Source organism: Sinocyclocheilus rhinocerous, unplaced genomic scaffold (genome assembly GCF_001515625.1).
Source record: "Sinocyclocheilus rhinocerous isolate Xijiao unplaced genomic scaffold, SAMN03320098_v1.1 scaffold148, whole genome shotgun sequence".
Taxonomy (NCBI): Eukaryota; Metazoa; Chordata; class Actinopteri; order Cypriniformes; family Cyprinidae; genus Sinocyclocheilus; species Sinocyclocheilus rhinocerous.
The window spans coordinates 1,977,568-1,995,337 of NW_015653472.1; the positions used below are offsets into that span (position 1 = coordinate 1,977,568).

The window sequence follows — 17,770 nt, forward strand, 5'->3', positions numbered from 1 at the left end:
CTTTGCAACTTCAGGGATCTTATCTATGCACAATCAGCTTGTAACACTCCAAAGAGAAAGGAAAAAATGAAATCGCATCATATGACCCCTTTAACCCACCCTCAAATCTACCCATACCACCAAACCTGTCCCTAACCTTACCCATATCCCACCTCAATAGCAGCAAAAGTGATTTGCAATATAATATGAACACAGTAAGTACATTGTACTTATTTTTTGATGTAAGTGCATAGTAGTTAAGGCCACTTAATATAAAGTGGGAACGAAAAGAATAACCCCCCTTTAAAATAATCAAATTTTGTTGCTTTTCAGCCTGAAATGAAGACAAACACAGTTTTTGTTTTATCCAGCTGTATTTACTCAGTGCAACTTGTAACATCCAAGTGAAAGATATAACATGTCAGAAAAAAAAAAATCACTAAGTTGGAAAAATGATCACCCCCTTGTGTCAGTATTTTGTTGAACCACCTTTTGCTTTAATTACAGCCTTTAGTCTGTTGGGATATGTTGTCTCTACTAACTTTGTACAACTAGACTTATTTTTCAATATTTGCCCACTATTCTCTGCAGAACTGCTCAAGCTCAGTTAAATTTGATGGTGACTGTTTGTGGACTGCAGTCTTCAAACCATTCCACAGATTGTCAATGGGGTTCCCCTTTTTCGCCTTCAACCACTGTGTGCTCTGTTTTGCTGTGTGCTTTGGGTCATTGCCATGTTGGAAAGTAAACCTTCTTAACATTGACAACTTTCTGGCAGAGGGCAGCAGATTTTCCTCAAAAATTTGATGGTATTTTGCCCCGTGTACTGCTTCAAAAATTGCTGTAGGTCTCTTGGTAGCTTCTCTGACCAGTTTCCTCCTGGCTCTTTCATCCAGATTGGAGTGACGTCCTGATCCAGGGAGGGTCTGTGTTGTACCAAATATCATCCACTTCTTAATAATAGATTTCACTGTGCTTCTAGGCATGGATAAAGCCTTTTTTTTGTATCCATCTCCTGACTTGTGCCTGTCCACAACTTTATCCCGGAGATCATTTGACAGTGTCTTGCTCCAGGAAAGCTCTTTTCATGCTGAGCTAATCAAAATGACCACAGCTGATCACAAGTTGAAAGAAGGTGATTAGCTACACCTGATTGAGTTTAAAAGTCATTTTTAGGAGGGGGGTGATCCTTTTTCCAACTCAGTGATTCTGTTTTTGTTTTTTTCCTGACATGTTGGTGTTATATCTTTCACTTGGATGTTGTAAGTTGCACTGAGTAAATACAGCTGGATAAAACAAAAACGGTGTGTGTGTTCATTTCAGGCTGAGATTTTTAAGACAACAAAACCACAGTAAAGACAATACAAACCCAAATCAAACTTTATTCAAGTTTCAAGATCTGAGCTTATAAACAGAAATGTTCACTGCTAGAAGTTTCACTGTTCAGTTTGGAGGAGGAAAATTAACTCTACCATTTCTCCACTAGGGGGCAGAAGCTGCAATTGTCACTTCTGTCACAAACACAAATGGAATCATGGGGAGACGGGAAGAGAGGAGAAGGAAAGAGAGCCAGGAATAGGTGGTTTGGAGGGAGCAGAGACCTACCTCTGAGTCAAGCCAATGGGTCAGTGTGAAATGAAGAATAGAGACACATGAAGTGAGATGCATAAGTGAGCAACGTGAGTGAGCCATGACATAGGACAAAATACCCACAACGCCTCCCACAGACACATGTGATGGTCACAAATAATAATAAACCACTAGACTCAGTCCTATAACTGGCTGTGAGCATACATGCAGTCTCAGGTGTGCAAAGGGGAAGCAGGAACATTAAGGTCCCTGTCAGTAAAGATACATACCACACTTCTCCTCATCTGAGTTATCGCCACAGTCATTGTCATAGTCACACTGCCAGCGGCCCGGCACGCAGCGGTTGTTCTTACAGCGGAATTGGTACGGCTCACATGTTCTCTCATCTACCTCAAGATAAAAAAAATTAATCACTTATATCGAAAAAAAAAAAGTGAATAAAATGAATCACTTGTATACAGAAAATACAAGTCGTGGCCTAATGGTTAGAAAGTCGGACTCATAACCCAAAGGTTGTGGGTTCGAGTCTCGTACCGGCAGGAATTGTAGGTGGGGGGAGTGAATGTACAGCGCTCTCTCCCACCTTCAATACCACGACTGAGGTGCCCTTGAGCAAGGCACCGAACCCCCAACTGCTCCCCGGGCGCCGCAGCATAAATGGCTGCCCACTGCTCCGGGTGTGTGTTCACGGTGTGTGTGTGTTCACTGCTGTGTGTGTGCACTTTGGATGGGATAAATGCAGAGCACTAATTCCGAGTATGGGTCACCATACTTGGCCACATGTCACGTCACTTTTTTTTTTAAATTAAGGCTGTCGTACCGCATTCCTCTTTGGGCTCATCTGAGCCGTCTCCACAATCGTCCTCTCCGTCACATGTCCAACGGGACGGGATACAGCGGCCTGAGTCCTTACAGCGGAACTCGTCCACACCGCATTTCATCTGAGCTGTAGAAAACACAAACATCTTTAATTAGGACCGTCAGTCAATCATTAATTTTATTTATAGATAAAATCAGTAAAAACAGGTAAATAAACTATTAACAGACATTATAAGCAGATACATATAAGTGAGAGACAAACAGGACAAATCATTTATATACATAAAGAAAGTGAACTTGAGATAAAAACACTACATTAAATATATAATTTTGAGAAATTTCTGAATAAAATCCTATGATGACATTTTCAGCAGTACAGCAGTTTGTCTGCTGATAAAAACAAGCAAAGCAGTCTAATTAAAGCAGTCAAAATAGCACATTGGTAATATCAATATTTGTCACCAAATTAATAAAAAGTGGCTTTAGAAGTCATGTGTTGTTTGTTTTTATTTTCTTACTGCAGTTGGCCGGTTCGTCGGATTCATCCACGCAGTCGTAGTCTCTATCGCACACCCAGACTCGCGGTATGCAGCGTTTGGTGATGGCACACTGGAACTGGTTAGGAGCACAGGTCACCTCAGCTACAAGACATCATAATGACATTCAGCCAATCAGCTCATCAGAAAACAGCCTCATGCATAGTGTAGACATCAAAACATTCAATTTTTCAATTAATGGGAGATATAGGACTAGACTTACGACAGTCCTTCTCATCTTCTCCCTGGCCGCAGTTGTTCTGACCATTACAACGCAAGATTCCAGGGATACAGCGACTAGGATGTGAGCACTTAAACTGACTGGGCAGGCAAACATGTATGTCTGAACAAGGACAAAAATGAGTAATCATTAAGCAAATGTCCTAAAGATGATTATTTCAGTTCTACACAATTGATTGGACATCATACCACAGTTGGCTTCATCGGAGTTGTCCTGGCAGTCGTTGTCTCCATCACAGATGTAAGCCGGGTTGGTGCAGAGACCTGTGCCGCACTGGAACTGGCCTGGCCTGCATTTAAACTCAGCTAAAACCCAAGAACAGAGAGTATGAGAATGTTATATATGTTTGAGGATGTCCATGGTGTCACTCACAGTTAAAGCCCTGATACTCACGGCAATCGGCAGGTTCATCTGAGCGATCTCCACAGTCATCCTCAGTATCACACTTCCACCAGAAGGGAATGCACTTATCATTCTTGCAAACAAACTACAGTCAGAGAGAAACAAAAGAGAAGCAGAGAAGCACAGACAATTAGCTGAGTGCCATTTCTGACAAAAACATGTCCAGGTCATATTTAACTCCCAAAAAAAAAAAAAAAAACGTTATGACAATTAAGATTTTTTTTTGCATGGTGACATTTTCATTTCAATTCAACTCTACTTCTCATTACCAACATGCAAAAATACATTTTCTAGATTTATATTATAAATATTTATAAATACAAATAAATAATATTAGTAATACTAGTACTTCAAAATAAACTTATTTTCAAATGTAACTTATTTTTAGTTATTTTTTCCATTTAATGTTTATTTTTCAGTTTTATTTTCAATTAACAAACATATTTTTAAATAGTTTTTTGTTACACTGACATTATGTTGAAATACTTGTGATAAATCTCATAATACTTTTGTAGTTAATGTGTTAGCACTTTCAGTACCATTTTAATGAGACTCTAATAAGAACCATCATTGAGAATAATGAATATTGCAAGTAAAATGTGCAGAGGCATTCTGAATTTTGGGGGAAAGGTTTACTTATTTATGTCAAACTAACACACACACCTGGCTGGCAGTACAGTTGGACAGGCACTGTTTTCCATCAGCAGCCAGATAGAAGTTGGTGGGACAGGCACACTTGTAGCCTCCTCCAGGTGAGAGCAAACACAGGTTACTGCAGCCACCATTATCCACCTGACACGGGTGACCTGACTCTGCAGTCACAAGAGCATCAGAGGGGAAAACACTTAGAAACCACATCAAACACTGCAGGAACATTTCCATTAACAGCACGTGTGTATCTTCTCACCCTCAAGTTGTCTGGAAGGATGATAGATGTGTAAGTCCATGGGTCTGTGCAGGGTGCTAATCAACACGGTATTGTTGGTGCCCAGGGTTTTGTGAGCTCTGTTAATGGACTTGGTCTCCCAGTCGGTCCAGTAGATGTACTCCTCAAACAGAGTCATGGCAAAGATGTGAGGGATGTCATGATTCAGCACTATGGGGAAAAGAACACAAGACTCACATTTAATAAAGCAACAAACAGAATATTGAAATAAGGGTGAAACTTGATTTTATCCTTCAGATTTGAATGGATCATAAAATTTATAGTATCATTGGTTAATATAATGTTTTTCATCATCATGGCCTTGATTGCATAGCAGAAAAGAACTTCATACAGATGAAGAACAAGTGACAGACCAAACATATTGACCAATATTTTAATAACTGATTTTAAAACTTTCAGCATCGAAAGCTATTTTCAGGACAAGAAAAGTATTAATTTTAGTACTTCAGTACTTCAAATTAAACATTTTCTTTCAGTTAATTGCCAACACTTCTAATTTTTGATTAGATACATTTATTTAATTGTAAAGCCTAAATATTATCTTAAAAAAAAAATAATAAAATAAAATTAAAAAAAAAAAAAAGGAGGACAAAATGCCTCTCCTATCTTTTATACGGGTTCACTTGAAGGGAAAATAAACATGGTTTGTGCCAATCACAATGCGTTTTGTACGGTGAATTATTGGCTGCCAAGAGCAGAACCTCCATTGGTAATATCATTTTACAGTAGTAATGTATATTTTAGTAGTATTTTTTTTTCTTTTCTTTTTTTTTTAAATCGCAGAGGCTACAGAACAAGTTATAGGGAAAAAATATATATTGCACTTTATTAAATGCTTCAAACAAGCTCATAAGCATAATGTTTCATGTGTTGTGAAGTGACAGGTGTTTTGATGGATTATTTCTGCCGTTTAATGTGCTTCAGAGATTCCACTTGATGTCCAATGTGAGATATGAGTCCTGAAGCAAAACCACTTGAGAAGCAGTGATGCAATCTCATACCATGCCCCATAAACACACACACATACCCCTAAACCCAAATAAACACACGTTCACACACCATCCCCCCAAATTCTCAAACACACACACACACACACACACACACAGTTTTCTAATCCTGCTCTCACTTATCAAGCACAATCTGGATCTTTCAACTTGCTATTTGCCAATATTTGGCATTTTTGACAATTACAAATGGCCAAAAAACATGTCTACTTGCTTGATGGTGGTAGAAGTTTGTGTGAATCAAACTACATTATGTTTATAAGATAATATTGATTTCCTGGCATCTCCTGACTTTAGCAGCACAAATAAATTGTATGGTTTCAAAGTCGAACCCTTTCAATCTGGGACAGAGCTAGCATGTTCTTGTGTAAGCTTTCTGAATATGAGGAATTCATATGGAAATAAACCTCCTCCTCACTGCTTGTCTGTAGCACATACCAGTCTCAAAAACAACAGATCGACTGTAATATGTATATGGAGCGTCTATGATGTCATTTATTGGCGACATGAAGGCTGGGTCACTTCTTTGTCTAAACTAATTGCCTGAAGAAAAATGTCCTCATAAGCAGTATGTGTGTGTGTGTATGTGTGTGTGTGTGTTTGCACTCACCAATGTGTCTGTTGGATCCATCCAGGCTGGCAAAAGCAATGTAGTCTTCACGAGCGTCTGCCCAGTAAATGCGGTCATTAATAAAATCTAGCGTCAAGCCATTAGGCCATGTGATCTTATCTTGAATGATGATGTGGCGATCTGTGCCATCCATGCCGATGCGGCCAATATGTGGCACGTCACCCCAGTCTGACCAATACAGATACCTGGAAATAATAAACCACCAAAGTCAAACAAGCTCATAATGTGTCAAGTGTTAATTAATTATTTAAAAAACAAAAACAGCAACAACATATTTACATAGATCCATTAAGAGAAAATACTAGGCTATTTTATATAAATATTTTATTTACATTTAGAACATTAATTTATTTACAATTAATTATATATTTTCTTTAAATTATTTAACTTAAATTATATATATTTTTTGTAAAAAAATGCTAAATTTGCAATGCAATTTCAATTATTATTCACTCATCTGACTCAATAAATTATCTTCTTTTGAAGGATTTTCTAGGAAAATACTGATATGCAATTCATTTCAATTCATTTGATTAGTTACTCAGGATATCATGTAATTTGATCACAATTTTAATAGACTCACAGCCCTAGAAAATAAACTAGCAATTTATTGGGATAATCAGACTGGCTTAGCTGGCTTATATAATACATGATGTAAGATCAGGAACTGTTAGGGAACTGAGTTTAGACTCTCACCCATTCCTCACATCCACAGCCACGGCTCTGGGCTCTCGCAAGCCGCTGTTGACCAGCACACTTCTGTAAGCTCCATTCAGCTTGGACACCTCAATTGTGTCTCTGCCCTTATCACACCAGTACAAGTTTCCCCCAACCCAGTCCACAGCCAGACCATCAGGGTTACTCAGAGAGGTTCTGTGCAGCACCTATCCAACAGCCAATCAAACATGCCAACCAGCCAATCAGAACAAGACGACATAGGTAATGAATTATGTCAGTGGTAGAATCATCTTAAAGAACTACACAGACCTGCACGTTACTGCCATTGATGTTCATGCGACGGATCATGCTGCCTTGTGTAGTCACGTCAGTCCAGTAGATCATCTGCTCCGCGTAATGATAGTCCAGAGCCACTGCGTTATTGAGCCCCTGTTAACACATACAAAATCAACACACAAAATAGTAACAGTTAGACAATTAGCAACATTAGAAAATTACAATAGCCTACAAATGATATCTTTGGCCTTTTAGGCTAACAGCCACCTCACCTGTTTAATCAAAGTGTAGTTAGATCCATCCAAGTTGAGTTTTCGCAGATAGTAGCGGTTAGCAAAGATGAGGAAAGGTTCCTCATCTGAAATGTAAGCAACGCTCTTAAAGTAAAGCAGACTTTGAAACAGAAATTACTAAACAACTTTAAACATTTTAACTAGCAATGCCAGTTTTTTATTACATTCTGTATTGTATACTTTTTACTCTGAGAAAGAAACACACTCCCATAGGTAATAAACCTAGAACATAACAGAACAAGGGGTGAGGGCTCACCAGATGTGGATTTGCAGCTGGTGGGGTCGTCGGGACGTGGCACAAAGCCATCGACACAGAGGCAGTGGAAGCTACCGTGCGTGTTGATACAGCGCTGAGCGCAGGGGTACGTGGTGGTGCACTCGTCCACATCCACACACGTCTTTCCATCTTGCTTCAGACGGAAACCTGGACGACACCGGCACTGCAGGGGCCGGGCAAGGGGCATGTCAAATATTCACTGTTATATGTCCAACTAATTAACTTGCATAAGTATGACGTGTAAATAAGGATATATATATATATATATATATATATATAGAAACCTTGAAGCCGATCTTGAGATCTTCACAGAGCTGTGAGCAGCCGCTCAGCTTACTGTTGAGGCATTCATTTATGAAGCAGTTACTCTCGTCAGAGCCATCGCCACAGTCATTCTGACCGTCACACAGCAATGTCTCGTTCATACACTTGCCATTGGTGCACAGGAAGGCAGTGTCATTACAGCGCCTCTCTATGGATAAAAACAAAACAACAACCTATAACATTTTTGTTCTGGGTCCAAAGAATATCAGTGACGAATCTGACTGTAATGGACATTATTTGGTAATATTATGACATTCTGATAAATACAGAAGTAGAGAAAAATACCATATTTATGTACCATAATTTTTGCATTTACATGGAACACAAAGGAACTTCAACTTAGTGTAATAGATTTTAAAAAGTCCAATCATTGTTGTAAGAGGCCATCAATAACCAAATATTCATAAAGTCACTCCAACCCAGTCAGCGATCCAGAACTAATACTGCCACAGGAAGTTGTTCCTCTAATGAAGCAGTGAAGCTCCTTTAACACACTACATTACACACCTGGCACACTTCCACAAATTTTTTTTTAATTACTTTAAATTACAAAAAATATATTACTTTTTTTTTGTAACAACCAGAAGAAATAATAATAATAATGTGGTAACAAACTTTAGAAGAGTTTTTTTTTCACCTTGCCCTTCAAGGTTACTATACTCACCTGAGTCTGTGCAAAGTGGGTTTTTGGGAGCTTCATCTGATTGGTCTCTACAGTCAAACTCTCCATCACACTCCCAGTTCTTCTGCTTCAGGCACTGGCCATTAGCACAGCGGAAATCATTCGGCTCGCACGTGGGATATTCTACATTATGAAAGGGAACACAACATCTGACTCACTATATGATTCACTGCGTTGGTCTGGGTGACTAATAATAAAAAAGAACACTATAAGATGCACTAAAATGGACACCACATGCTTACCACACTCTGGCGATTCATCAGAGCCATCGCGGCAGTCAATGTCATGATCACACATGAAGTTTTTGGGAATACACTGATAATTCTGACATTGAAACTCATCTGAGTCATCGCAGGTCTTATTGAACACTTGAGAGAATGAATAAAGAGAAAAATAGAAATAAATAGTAAGAAATAAAGAGAGTGATTAAATAAATATCAAGAAACTAGGCACAAAAAAACCATTAAATTTGCAATAGTTTCTTCCAAGGATTTTGTGACTAGAACAATATAGGTAGAGTTTCATGGCACAAAATAATCAATTCCTCTTGCAACTCACCACAACCAGCCTTAATGCCCTCATCTGCTCCATCAGGACAGTCCTTATCCCCGTCACACTTCCAGCGCTGAGAAATACACATGTGAGAGCCAGGACACTGGAAGGCCTCTGGACTGCAAGTCTTTGTCTCTGAAAGAGATACATAAACTCAGGGTTACTTATACATTCCATCATCCAACCTTAACTAGATTGAAATTGAGATTCATTATGGTTAATATACAGACAAAAATTAAATGTTGGCAACCAAACAGTTGATGGTAGCCACTGAGTTCCATAGTACAGTGTTTCCCAACCTTTTTTTAGTCGCGGCACCCTTTGGTATGCCGCGGCACCCCGGTTGGGAAACACTGCCATAGTATACTATGGAAGTCAATGGCTACCATCAACTGCTTGGATACCAACATTCTTCAAAATCTCTTCATTTGTGCTCAACAGAAGAAAAAAAAAACTCATACAGGTTTGGAACAACTTGCGGGTGAGTAATTGGGTGAACAATCCCTTTAAATAGCATAGTTTTCAGCTGTTTTGAAATTACAAGGTCTCAGATATGAGGATAAAAACAATGCTTAATGCAAATAATAAAATGCAACCAACCATATAATCATGCATAGTGAGCTCAGCTAAAAAGCCTTTAAAAGAGGCAAAAAACACTTCTATCGTTTTGTTGACATCAAATGTGGTGTGTCCAAACAAACTCAACAGTGGCACAAATTCTTCCGTTGGTAACTCGCCAAATTAAACAGATGCCAACATGGACAGATTGCATGACATCCTCAAAAACCATGAACAAAGGTAAAAGTATGACCCAGAGCGCATTAAATATGGGTTCACTTGCAGAGGTCAGAGCTCTGTTTGTTGATGTAAGTTATAGTGTGACTCACTGCATTTGCTGTCCTCATCAGTACCATCTCCACAGTCATCAGCGCCGTCACACAGCCAGGATTTGGAGATACAGCGATGGTTCTCACACTCAAACTGATTTGATGCACATAACTTATCTGAGAAAGCAAGAGTAAACAAACTCACTGTCAATTAATCTAAATATGATAAACTTAATTATCAGGTGTAGCTGTGGTCAGGGTCAGAAATTAACCAGACTTATCAAAAATGCCCCAGATCCTTAAAATACCTCTGTTTTATAGAGGTAGTGATATAATGAATTCTATTGTATTCTAATCGGTTGTAGTAGTACATTTTTACTACATTTCTATTTCAGTTTTTCATCTACTATATAATATTTTTTTATAATAAACATGGATAAGTATTAAGGTATTAAATAATAATAAATAAGTATAAATAAAATAAATAAAAAATAAATTATTATTATTATTATTAAAGAAATGTTTACATGAAGACAAAAATGTCCCTGAAAATTAATTCCAGGGATGTTAATACAAATTTAAGCAGCAGCATTATTATTATTATTATTATTATTAACAACAACAACAACAACATGGAAAAAAGTGTGTTCATGAAGGCAAAAATGGCCCTGAAAATTCCAGGGGGCAAATATTTCCTTGTATAAAAAGATTAATTGCTGTCACTGGTTTTAATTAAAAAGAACACAATACAATTGTTTTTTGTATCTTCAGAACAATAAGTACACCAAAAGTTAAGTATTAAGACAAAATTAAAACAGATATGGCATAAAAATGTAAATTAAACATGAGACATTCACTAACCACAGTGAGACTCATCTGCTCCATTCTCACAGTCGTTCTCTTTGTCACAGGTCCAGCTCATGGGAATACAGCGGCCGCTCGGACACGCAAAGAAGTTCACCGGACAATTATGCTTCATTTTCTCTGTGGGAAAGAAAGTGAAAGGTCAATTTCATTATGTAATGTCACACATATTTTATTTGCTGGGAGAATGAGGGGATGTGTTAGTGCATGCTGATGTGTGAAGAATCTGACCTGGACAATTTCTTTCATCTGAGAAGTCTCCACAGTCATTGGAGCCATCACAGCGCCAGGAGGGGGCGTAGCAGAGTGTAGTGAACTCACACCTCGCGAAGGTCACGCCCTTCACTCCAAGCAGATAGTAACTGGAGCAGTCAGTGGGGCCTGAAAAAGAATGTACCTAAAGATTATATCTGTTCCAGAGAATATGTAATGATGTGTCCCCAAAGTTACACTTAGCATAGATTTTGCTTTAGAATGAAACTCAAAAGGAACCTGCTGAATTGTGTAGGCATGGGTCATTTTGGCTACACGAGAGATGAATCAGTAGAGTGCAATTTTTTTAATTGTTGGTTTATGTACGTATGCGAACATAGTCCCACTGGTTCTCACCAATTTTTCAGCGTTTCAACACTAAAACACCAACATACATAAATAACATCACACTATGTATTAAAAAGATATTAACACATGCACAACATTGTGGAAAATTTTTTTTATTAAAGGGGTGGTTCATTGCGATTTCACTTTTTTAACGTTAGTTAGTGTGTAATGTTGCTGTTTGAGCATAAACAATATCTGCAAAGTTACGAAGCTGAAAGTTCAATGCAAACGGAGATATCGTCTTTTAAAATTCTGGCAGTTTAATGTCTACAAAAACGGCTGGTAGGGACTACAACGAGTTACTTTCTGGGTTCGTGATGTCACAAACCCAGATAAACCCCGCCCTCGGGAACAAGCAGCAAAGGGGGCGAGGCCATGCTGCGCTGCTTTAGAGAAGAGGAAGAGAAAACTAGAGGTGCACGTAAAAATCTATTCATATATGAATCGCGATTCTGTCTTCTAACGATTCTAATGGATTCACAAGATTCAAAATCAATGTTCTAAAGCAGCGGTTCTTAATACTGTTCCTCGCGTCGCCCTGCTCTGCACACACTCTGCATCTCTCTCTCTCTCATTGAGCTCAGTTCCAGCAATGAACTGTTACAATTATACACTTATTTTCACATAGCTATGAGAAGCATTAAACATGGACCCGCGTGCAGTTGCCGTACTGTATTAAAGCTTTAATCAGGATAAAACTGTATATAGAGCGGTGTGGAATAAAGGTAAATTATGTGAAAAATAATGTGTTTTTTAAAAAATGAAGCATTAACACATGTTAGACTGCACCCCATAAACACAGTCAAGCCTAGAAAACAACCACTGAACCACCCCTTTAAAAATAAATATATAATAAGAAAATGTTATAATATATACAATAAAAAATATAATACATAAACATAATAATATAATAAAATGCTTCTAGTAGTAGTTTTTATTATTATTATTGTTATTATTATTATTAAAAATGCCCCTGAATAATACCGGTTCCAGTGAGCAAATATTTCCACTTAATAAAAAAAGGTAGTTTCCGACACTGGCTATGATGAAAGCACAGGGTGCTATTTTTTTATTTTTTGGTCTTGTAGGTTATTAATTAATTATACAATTATTTAAAATGAAAAAGAATATTTTAATTTAATATAAAAACCCCAGATCATCACTGTCATCATTAAATACTAGAGAGCTCATGACAAGCTACATCTGAGAGACAGCTTTGAATCTAATGGGGTTTGAACCTACAACCTTTTGGTTTGGTTCCCAGACCAGATATTTTTAGGTTAATACTTACTGCAGTTGATCTCATCACTGGCGTCCTCACACTCCACCACCTGATTACAGCGACTAGAGTTATTGATGCAGGAACCGTCTTTGCACTGGAACTCAGCAGCGCTGCACAGAGTCACTGAAGTAAACAGAGATGGTGACAGTGAGGAACTATTACGGCTGCACTTTTTTTTTTCCAACCACACAAAAAAACAATATTTCAGGTTTGTATTTCTCCTTTCCCTTAAGCTCTCCATTCCTTTCAGACAATCACACCCTACTTACTGTTGCACGGCAGCTCATCTGAACCGTCTCCACAGTCATCAGTGCCGTCACACCAGGAGCTGTGTTTGATACAGCGTCCGTTAATGCAGCGCCGGTAGCCCTTCTTACACATACGGTTCGCTGCAAACAAGAGTTAAAATGTAACACTTCAAATATCAAGCAGATTCTAAACAGGGTACAGATTAGGAAATGCTTCTGAAAACTACAAAGCAGTGTCATGCTTACCGCAGTAGGACTGCTTCTCATCAGACTTGTCCTTGCAGTGGCCGAGACTGTCACAAGTCAGTCTGTAGTCGATACAGTCGCCGTTTCCACACTCAAACTCATCCACGCTGTTACAAGTTGTGTTCTCCGCTGGGAGACAGAGAGATATGCTTTCATATTAAGCTGCACTTTTTAGAGGAAGCTAATAGAGCATATTCAGAGCAGGCTTTTAGACACTAGCTCTCTCACCAACACAGGTGTTGTCTCCCAGTAGTTTGCGTTCTCCACGGCAGCTGCAGTTGACTCGTCCTTCTGACGTGAGCAGACACAGGTCCTGACAGCCTCCATTATTTGTGAGACATGGAGAAAACTCACCTGCAGACACAGACATTATTAAAAATTACTTAAAAATATTTTTAAGTAAATGTTACTATTTTTTTTACTATGTATCGTTATAACAGTGCATTTATATGAAGATTGTATTAATTATTGTCAACTGTAATTTAATAATATTTTATTGACTTCTTGGTTGCAATTATGTGTGCTATGAGGTTGAATAAATAAATAAATACCTAAATAAATAATAAATAAGTAAATAATCAATCACTCTTTTAAGCTATTTCAGGGCGGTGTTATTTTAGTATACTATTATAGTTAATACTTTGAATTAGATTTAATTTTTGTATTTTCTGTTGTCATTTTAATTTCAGTTAAAGTTTTGGTATTTTTTAATATTTTTTATTAGTTTTTGTTGTTACATCGTTTTTTTTATTATTTTTATTTCAGTTTTAGTTGTAGTTATTTTAGTACATCAGGATAAATAAATGAAAATGAGAATTGTTGTCTTGTCAACTAGCTGAAATAAAATATATTTAAGTTTTTATATTTTATTTTAGTTAACATTTAAGTAATGCAATTTTTGTGGATTTAGATTTAGTTAGCTATAATAACTCTGTGCAAATAAGATATATTTCTGATATTGCCATGCTTAAACAAGATTTAAAACATAACTCATTTCTTATAACACATGGATAAGTAAGTCTTCAGTACAAAACTTACAGCTATTGGTGTCTTTGGCCACAGCAACGATGCCCATTGGCTGTTGAGGAATGTCGGCACGTAGGACTTTCATATCTGTGCCGTATTTATTAGCTCTGAGCACAGCCCTGCGCACCCAGTCTGTCCAGAATATATAGTCACCGTACACAGCCAAACCGAAAGGATGCACTGGCTCGTTCTTCAGGACCACCTGACCACAGGTACAATTTACATTCGTTCACATTTGCAAACAATTTCAAGGTGTACAATGTCAGTAGCGTGTGTTCTCTAAGAATCAAGATCATGAACTTTGTGTTGTTAGAGTCATGATCTACCAAGTAAAAGTCAAGAACTCTCACTTTCCCATGAACAAACATAAAAAAATAAGACATAAATAGAGAGGAACTCACAAAGCGTCGGCTGCCATCATACTCGCAGCGCTCAATCTTGTCAAATGTGGCATCGGAGAAATAGATTTTCTCAGCACGGTGGTCGATGGCCAGGCCGTTCGGGGTGCGGATATTACTGCCAATGATCACCAGGATGTTTGCTCCAGAAAGAGACGCTCGCATGATACTTGGAGCCTGTTCATTCCAGTTAGTCCAGAACATCAAGCTGAAGGAAAGAGCACACAATTGATTTTTTCTTTTTGTAGGCAACAGGGCAAAGTAATATTATATTATTAAATAAATATATTATCAAAGTATTCAATAATTATACATTATTAAATAAATAAAAACATAAAATTATTGCAAAAAATAAATCATTACAAAAATAAATATAATTTACTATGTGAACATCACTTTGGCAGTCAAAGCTAAAAATAAGGTTTGTGATATTTGTTTTTAAATAAAATTCTAAATAATTTCTTTATAAAAATGTTTTTGGTATTTGTTAGGGTAGTAATTCATACTGCATTTGATTCAAACTCTTGGGACTGTAGGCCCAGCAGAATGATTAAAACATAGCACTGCATCATGGCAAATTTGATATACAACGTTCATACTCTTGGCATTCATCCAGAACAAAGGCTCTGGGGTGGTCGTCCCCAGACATAGTGACCACAGTGTCTCTGTCAAAAGCTGCAGTGCGACTCTGGTCCACAGTGTGTCGTGTGATGGTGGAGGTGGTGTAGCTGGTCCAGTAAAGTGTGTCCCAACCCCGGTGATAAGCCAAACCTTCAATTGACCCTACATCTGTTCAAAGGAAATGAAGAAAAAAAATGGTATTACACTAAGGAAGCATATAGAGAATCCTGCTTTGACTGCTTGTTTCTATGAAAGGATGGCAACTTCAAACAGGATTAATATCATATAACCTTCATAGGGCAAGTCTAAAACATCTGTTTTAAAAATCCTCATCCTGTCCCAGTGAACGGTTTAATCCCATGACATGTGTGCATGTTGGCTTCAGCGTGCTGTGAGATAGCTGTTGTTGCTGGTGCATGTGTGTGTTTAGTGGCTTAGTGTCATCCGGTCATTTCATGGATGGGTGCCTGTGCATACAAGACCCCTCCCTCGCTGAATCTCTTTAACCACGGTGACTAGTTCTTCCACAAAGAGAGGACTGCTGGAAGAGTCTCAGACACAACGATGGGGTGAGAAGCAATGTGGAGCAATGCGCTTCAGTCAGTGCCGTCGAAAGAGTCTCAATGAGGCAAAGTCACACTGAATAATAGTCGCCCTCCACAAAATGTATGAGCCCATGAGGGGCTTCGCTGCATCTATCTGCATCACATCAACGACTGCTTTACGACAGCGATTACTCCACCATAAAAGGGGAAGGACACTCAACCAAGCTGTTTACTTTTGCTAAAAAAAACAATAATGATCCTGTAAAACACATCAGTCTTAAAACCGAAGGAAGAATAACAAGATGCTGACGTAACAGCCACCACCCACTTCTAAGTTAACAGGTGAGACGTCATCATCACAGAAACGATGATGTTCTGAGAAAAGGTCAGTAAACCTGACAATCGATGAATTAGATGACGATACCTGAACAACCATTCACTGTACTTTGAACTTGGAGGTCAGGAGGATCATTATGGTGCACCTCTACGAGAGAAATCTCACATTAGGACAGCCCGAGGAGAGTCGTCTTGCTTTCCTTGCAGCAGTCCTGGAATAGCCAAGCTAAAGAAATTGGAATTAATCTGAAGAGTCACAATTGATCATAAGAAGAAAGTTGCATTGGGCACTTAGATTCAAGTGGAATCGACTGTTCGTAATATAGCGGCCACTGACAGATGCAGGAAATCACGTTTTGCAGGGTTGCCTGGTTTCACTCAATCAATACAAGCAAACAGCAATCATGGATAGCCATAAGGTAAGCACCTTCCATAATTTCAAATAAGAGATGAAGTTTAATACAGGTGCATCTCAATAAATTAGAATGTCGTGGAAAAGTTCATTTATTTCAGTAATTCAACTCAAATTGTGAAACTCGTGTATTAAATAAATTCAATGCACACAGACTGAAGTAGTTTAAGTCTTTTGTTCTTTTAATTGTGATGATTATTTATTGAGATGCACCTGTAGTTATCACATGTGAGAGGAACTGTTTTCACATTACAAATTATGAAATACAAATTATGATGATACTGGAATTGACTGCCTTGTTGTTAATAACTAAATCTAATAAAAATAGTTTTCTGTTCATTTAAATCATTTCTGTTAATTAAAACAAACCTGAAATAAATTACTGATTTTAGATGAAAAACTTAAATGAAAATTAGAAATGTGGCCTTGACAACTAACTGAAATAAAATAAATTTAAGATTTAAAATATATAATTTATAAAATATATAAATATAAATTTAAAATATAATATAATATAAATTCTGCTTGCCTCTATTATATTATATTATATTACATTATTTTATATACTGACTATTTATTCTTTTTTTAAATTTTTGATGCTAAAATTTAGCATTGTAGTCACAGGATATTTGATTGGTTTCTGCTAAAGCTCACTTGAATTTGTTCTATATTATTAAAGGGATAGTTCACTCCCCAAAACAAATTTCTTTGCACACAAAAAGTATTCTCATATCTTCATAACATTACGGTTGAACAACTAATGTCACATGGACTATTTTAACGATGTCCTTACTATGTTTCTGGGCCTTGAACGTGGTAGATCCCTTGCTGTCTATGGAGGGTCAGAAAGCTCTCAGATTTCATCAAAAAATATCTTAATTTGTGTTCCGAAGATGAAGAAAGGTCTTACGGGTTTGGAACGACATGAGGGTGAGTAATTAAGAGACTTTTCATTTTTGGGTGAACTATCCCTTTAAATGTGAAAGTATGAATCTCTAATGATACCTGACTGGGCAGTGACCCAGCTGCATCAGCTTTCAGACACATTCTGTGTGTGACAAACTTTATAATAATTAAATATATTAATTAATATTTTGAAATGTCCTTTATGTACCAGTTAACATGAATTCTCAAC

General features: G+C 37.6%; 1 protein-coding gene across 1 annotated transcript in view; it reads right to left on the bottom strand.

Annotated features, from left to right (window-relative positions):
- Positions 1 to 17,770, bottom strand: part of lrp1ab (low density lipoprotein receptor-related protein 1Ab) — a 126,047-nt gene that overhangs the window by 15,333 nt on the left and 92,944 nt on the right. Inside the window, exons 43-69 of the mRNA XM_016522513.1 lie at positions 15,321 to 15,510; positions 14,725 to 14,929; positions 14,336 to 14,525; positions 13,526 to 13,651; positions 13,298 to 13,426; positions 13,073 to 13,192; positions 12,813 to 12,926; positions 11,153 to 11,302; positions 10,919 to 11,041; positions 10,118 to 10,234; positions 9,237 to 9,365; positions 8,921 to 9,046; positions 8,661 to 8,801; positions 7,957 to 8,144; positions 7,652 to 7,835; positions 7,375 to 7,460; positions 7,136 to 7,255; positions 6,845 to 7,032; positions 6,128 to 6,333; positions 4,475 to 4,663; positions 4,231 to 4,379; positions 3,559 to 3,652; positions 3,354 to 3,470; positions 3,148 to 3,267; positions 2,907 to 3,029; positions 2,390 to 2,515; positions 1,839 to 1,955 (exon numbers count right to left, since the gene is read on the bottom strand). Of these exons, the coding sequence (XP_016377999.1) occupies positions 1,839 to 1,955; positions 2,390 to 2,515; positions 2,907 to 3,029; positions 3,148 to 3,267; positions 3,354 to 3,470; positions 3,559 to 3,652; positions 4,231 to 4,379; positions 4,475 to 4,663; positions 6,128 to 6,333; positions 6,845 to 7,032; positions 7,136 to 7,255; positions 7,375 to 7,460; positions 7,652 to 7,835; positions 7,957 to 8,144; positions 8,661 to 8,801; positions 8,921 to 9,046; positions 9,237 to 9,365; positions 10,118 to 10,234; positions 10,919 to 11,041; positions 11,153 to 11,302; positions 12,813 to 12,926; positions 13,073 to 13,192; positions 13,298 to 13,426; positions 13,526 to 13,651; positions 14,336 to 14,525; positions 14,725 to 14,929; positions 15,321 to 15,510 (3,867 nt within the window). The remainder of the gene's footprint in view (positions 1 to 1,838; positions 1,956 to 2,389; positions 2,516 to 2,906; positions 3,030 to 3,147; positions 3,268 to 3,353; positions 3,471 to 3,558; positions 3,653 to 4,230; positions 4,380 to 4,474; positions 4,664 to 6,127; positions 6,334 to 6,844; positions 7,033 to 7,135; positions 7,256 to 7,374; positions 7,461 to 7,651; positions 7,836 to 7,956; positions 8,145 to 8,660; positions 8,802 to 8,920; positions 9,047 to 9,236; positions 9,366 to 10,117; positions 10,235 to 10,918; positions 11,042 to 11,152; positions 11,303 to 12,812; positions 12,927 to 13,072; positions 13,193 to 13,297; positions 13,427 to 13,525; positions 13,652 to 14,335; positions 14,526 to 14,724; positions 14,930 to 15,320; positions 15,511 to 17,770) is intronic.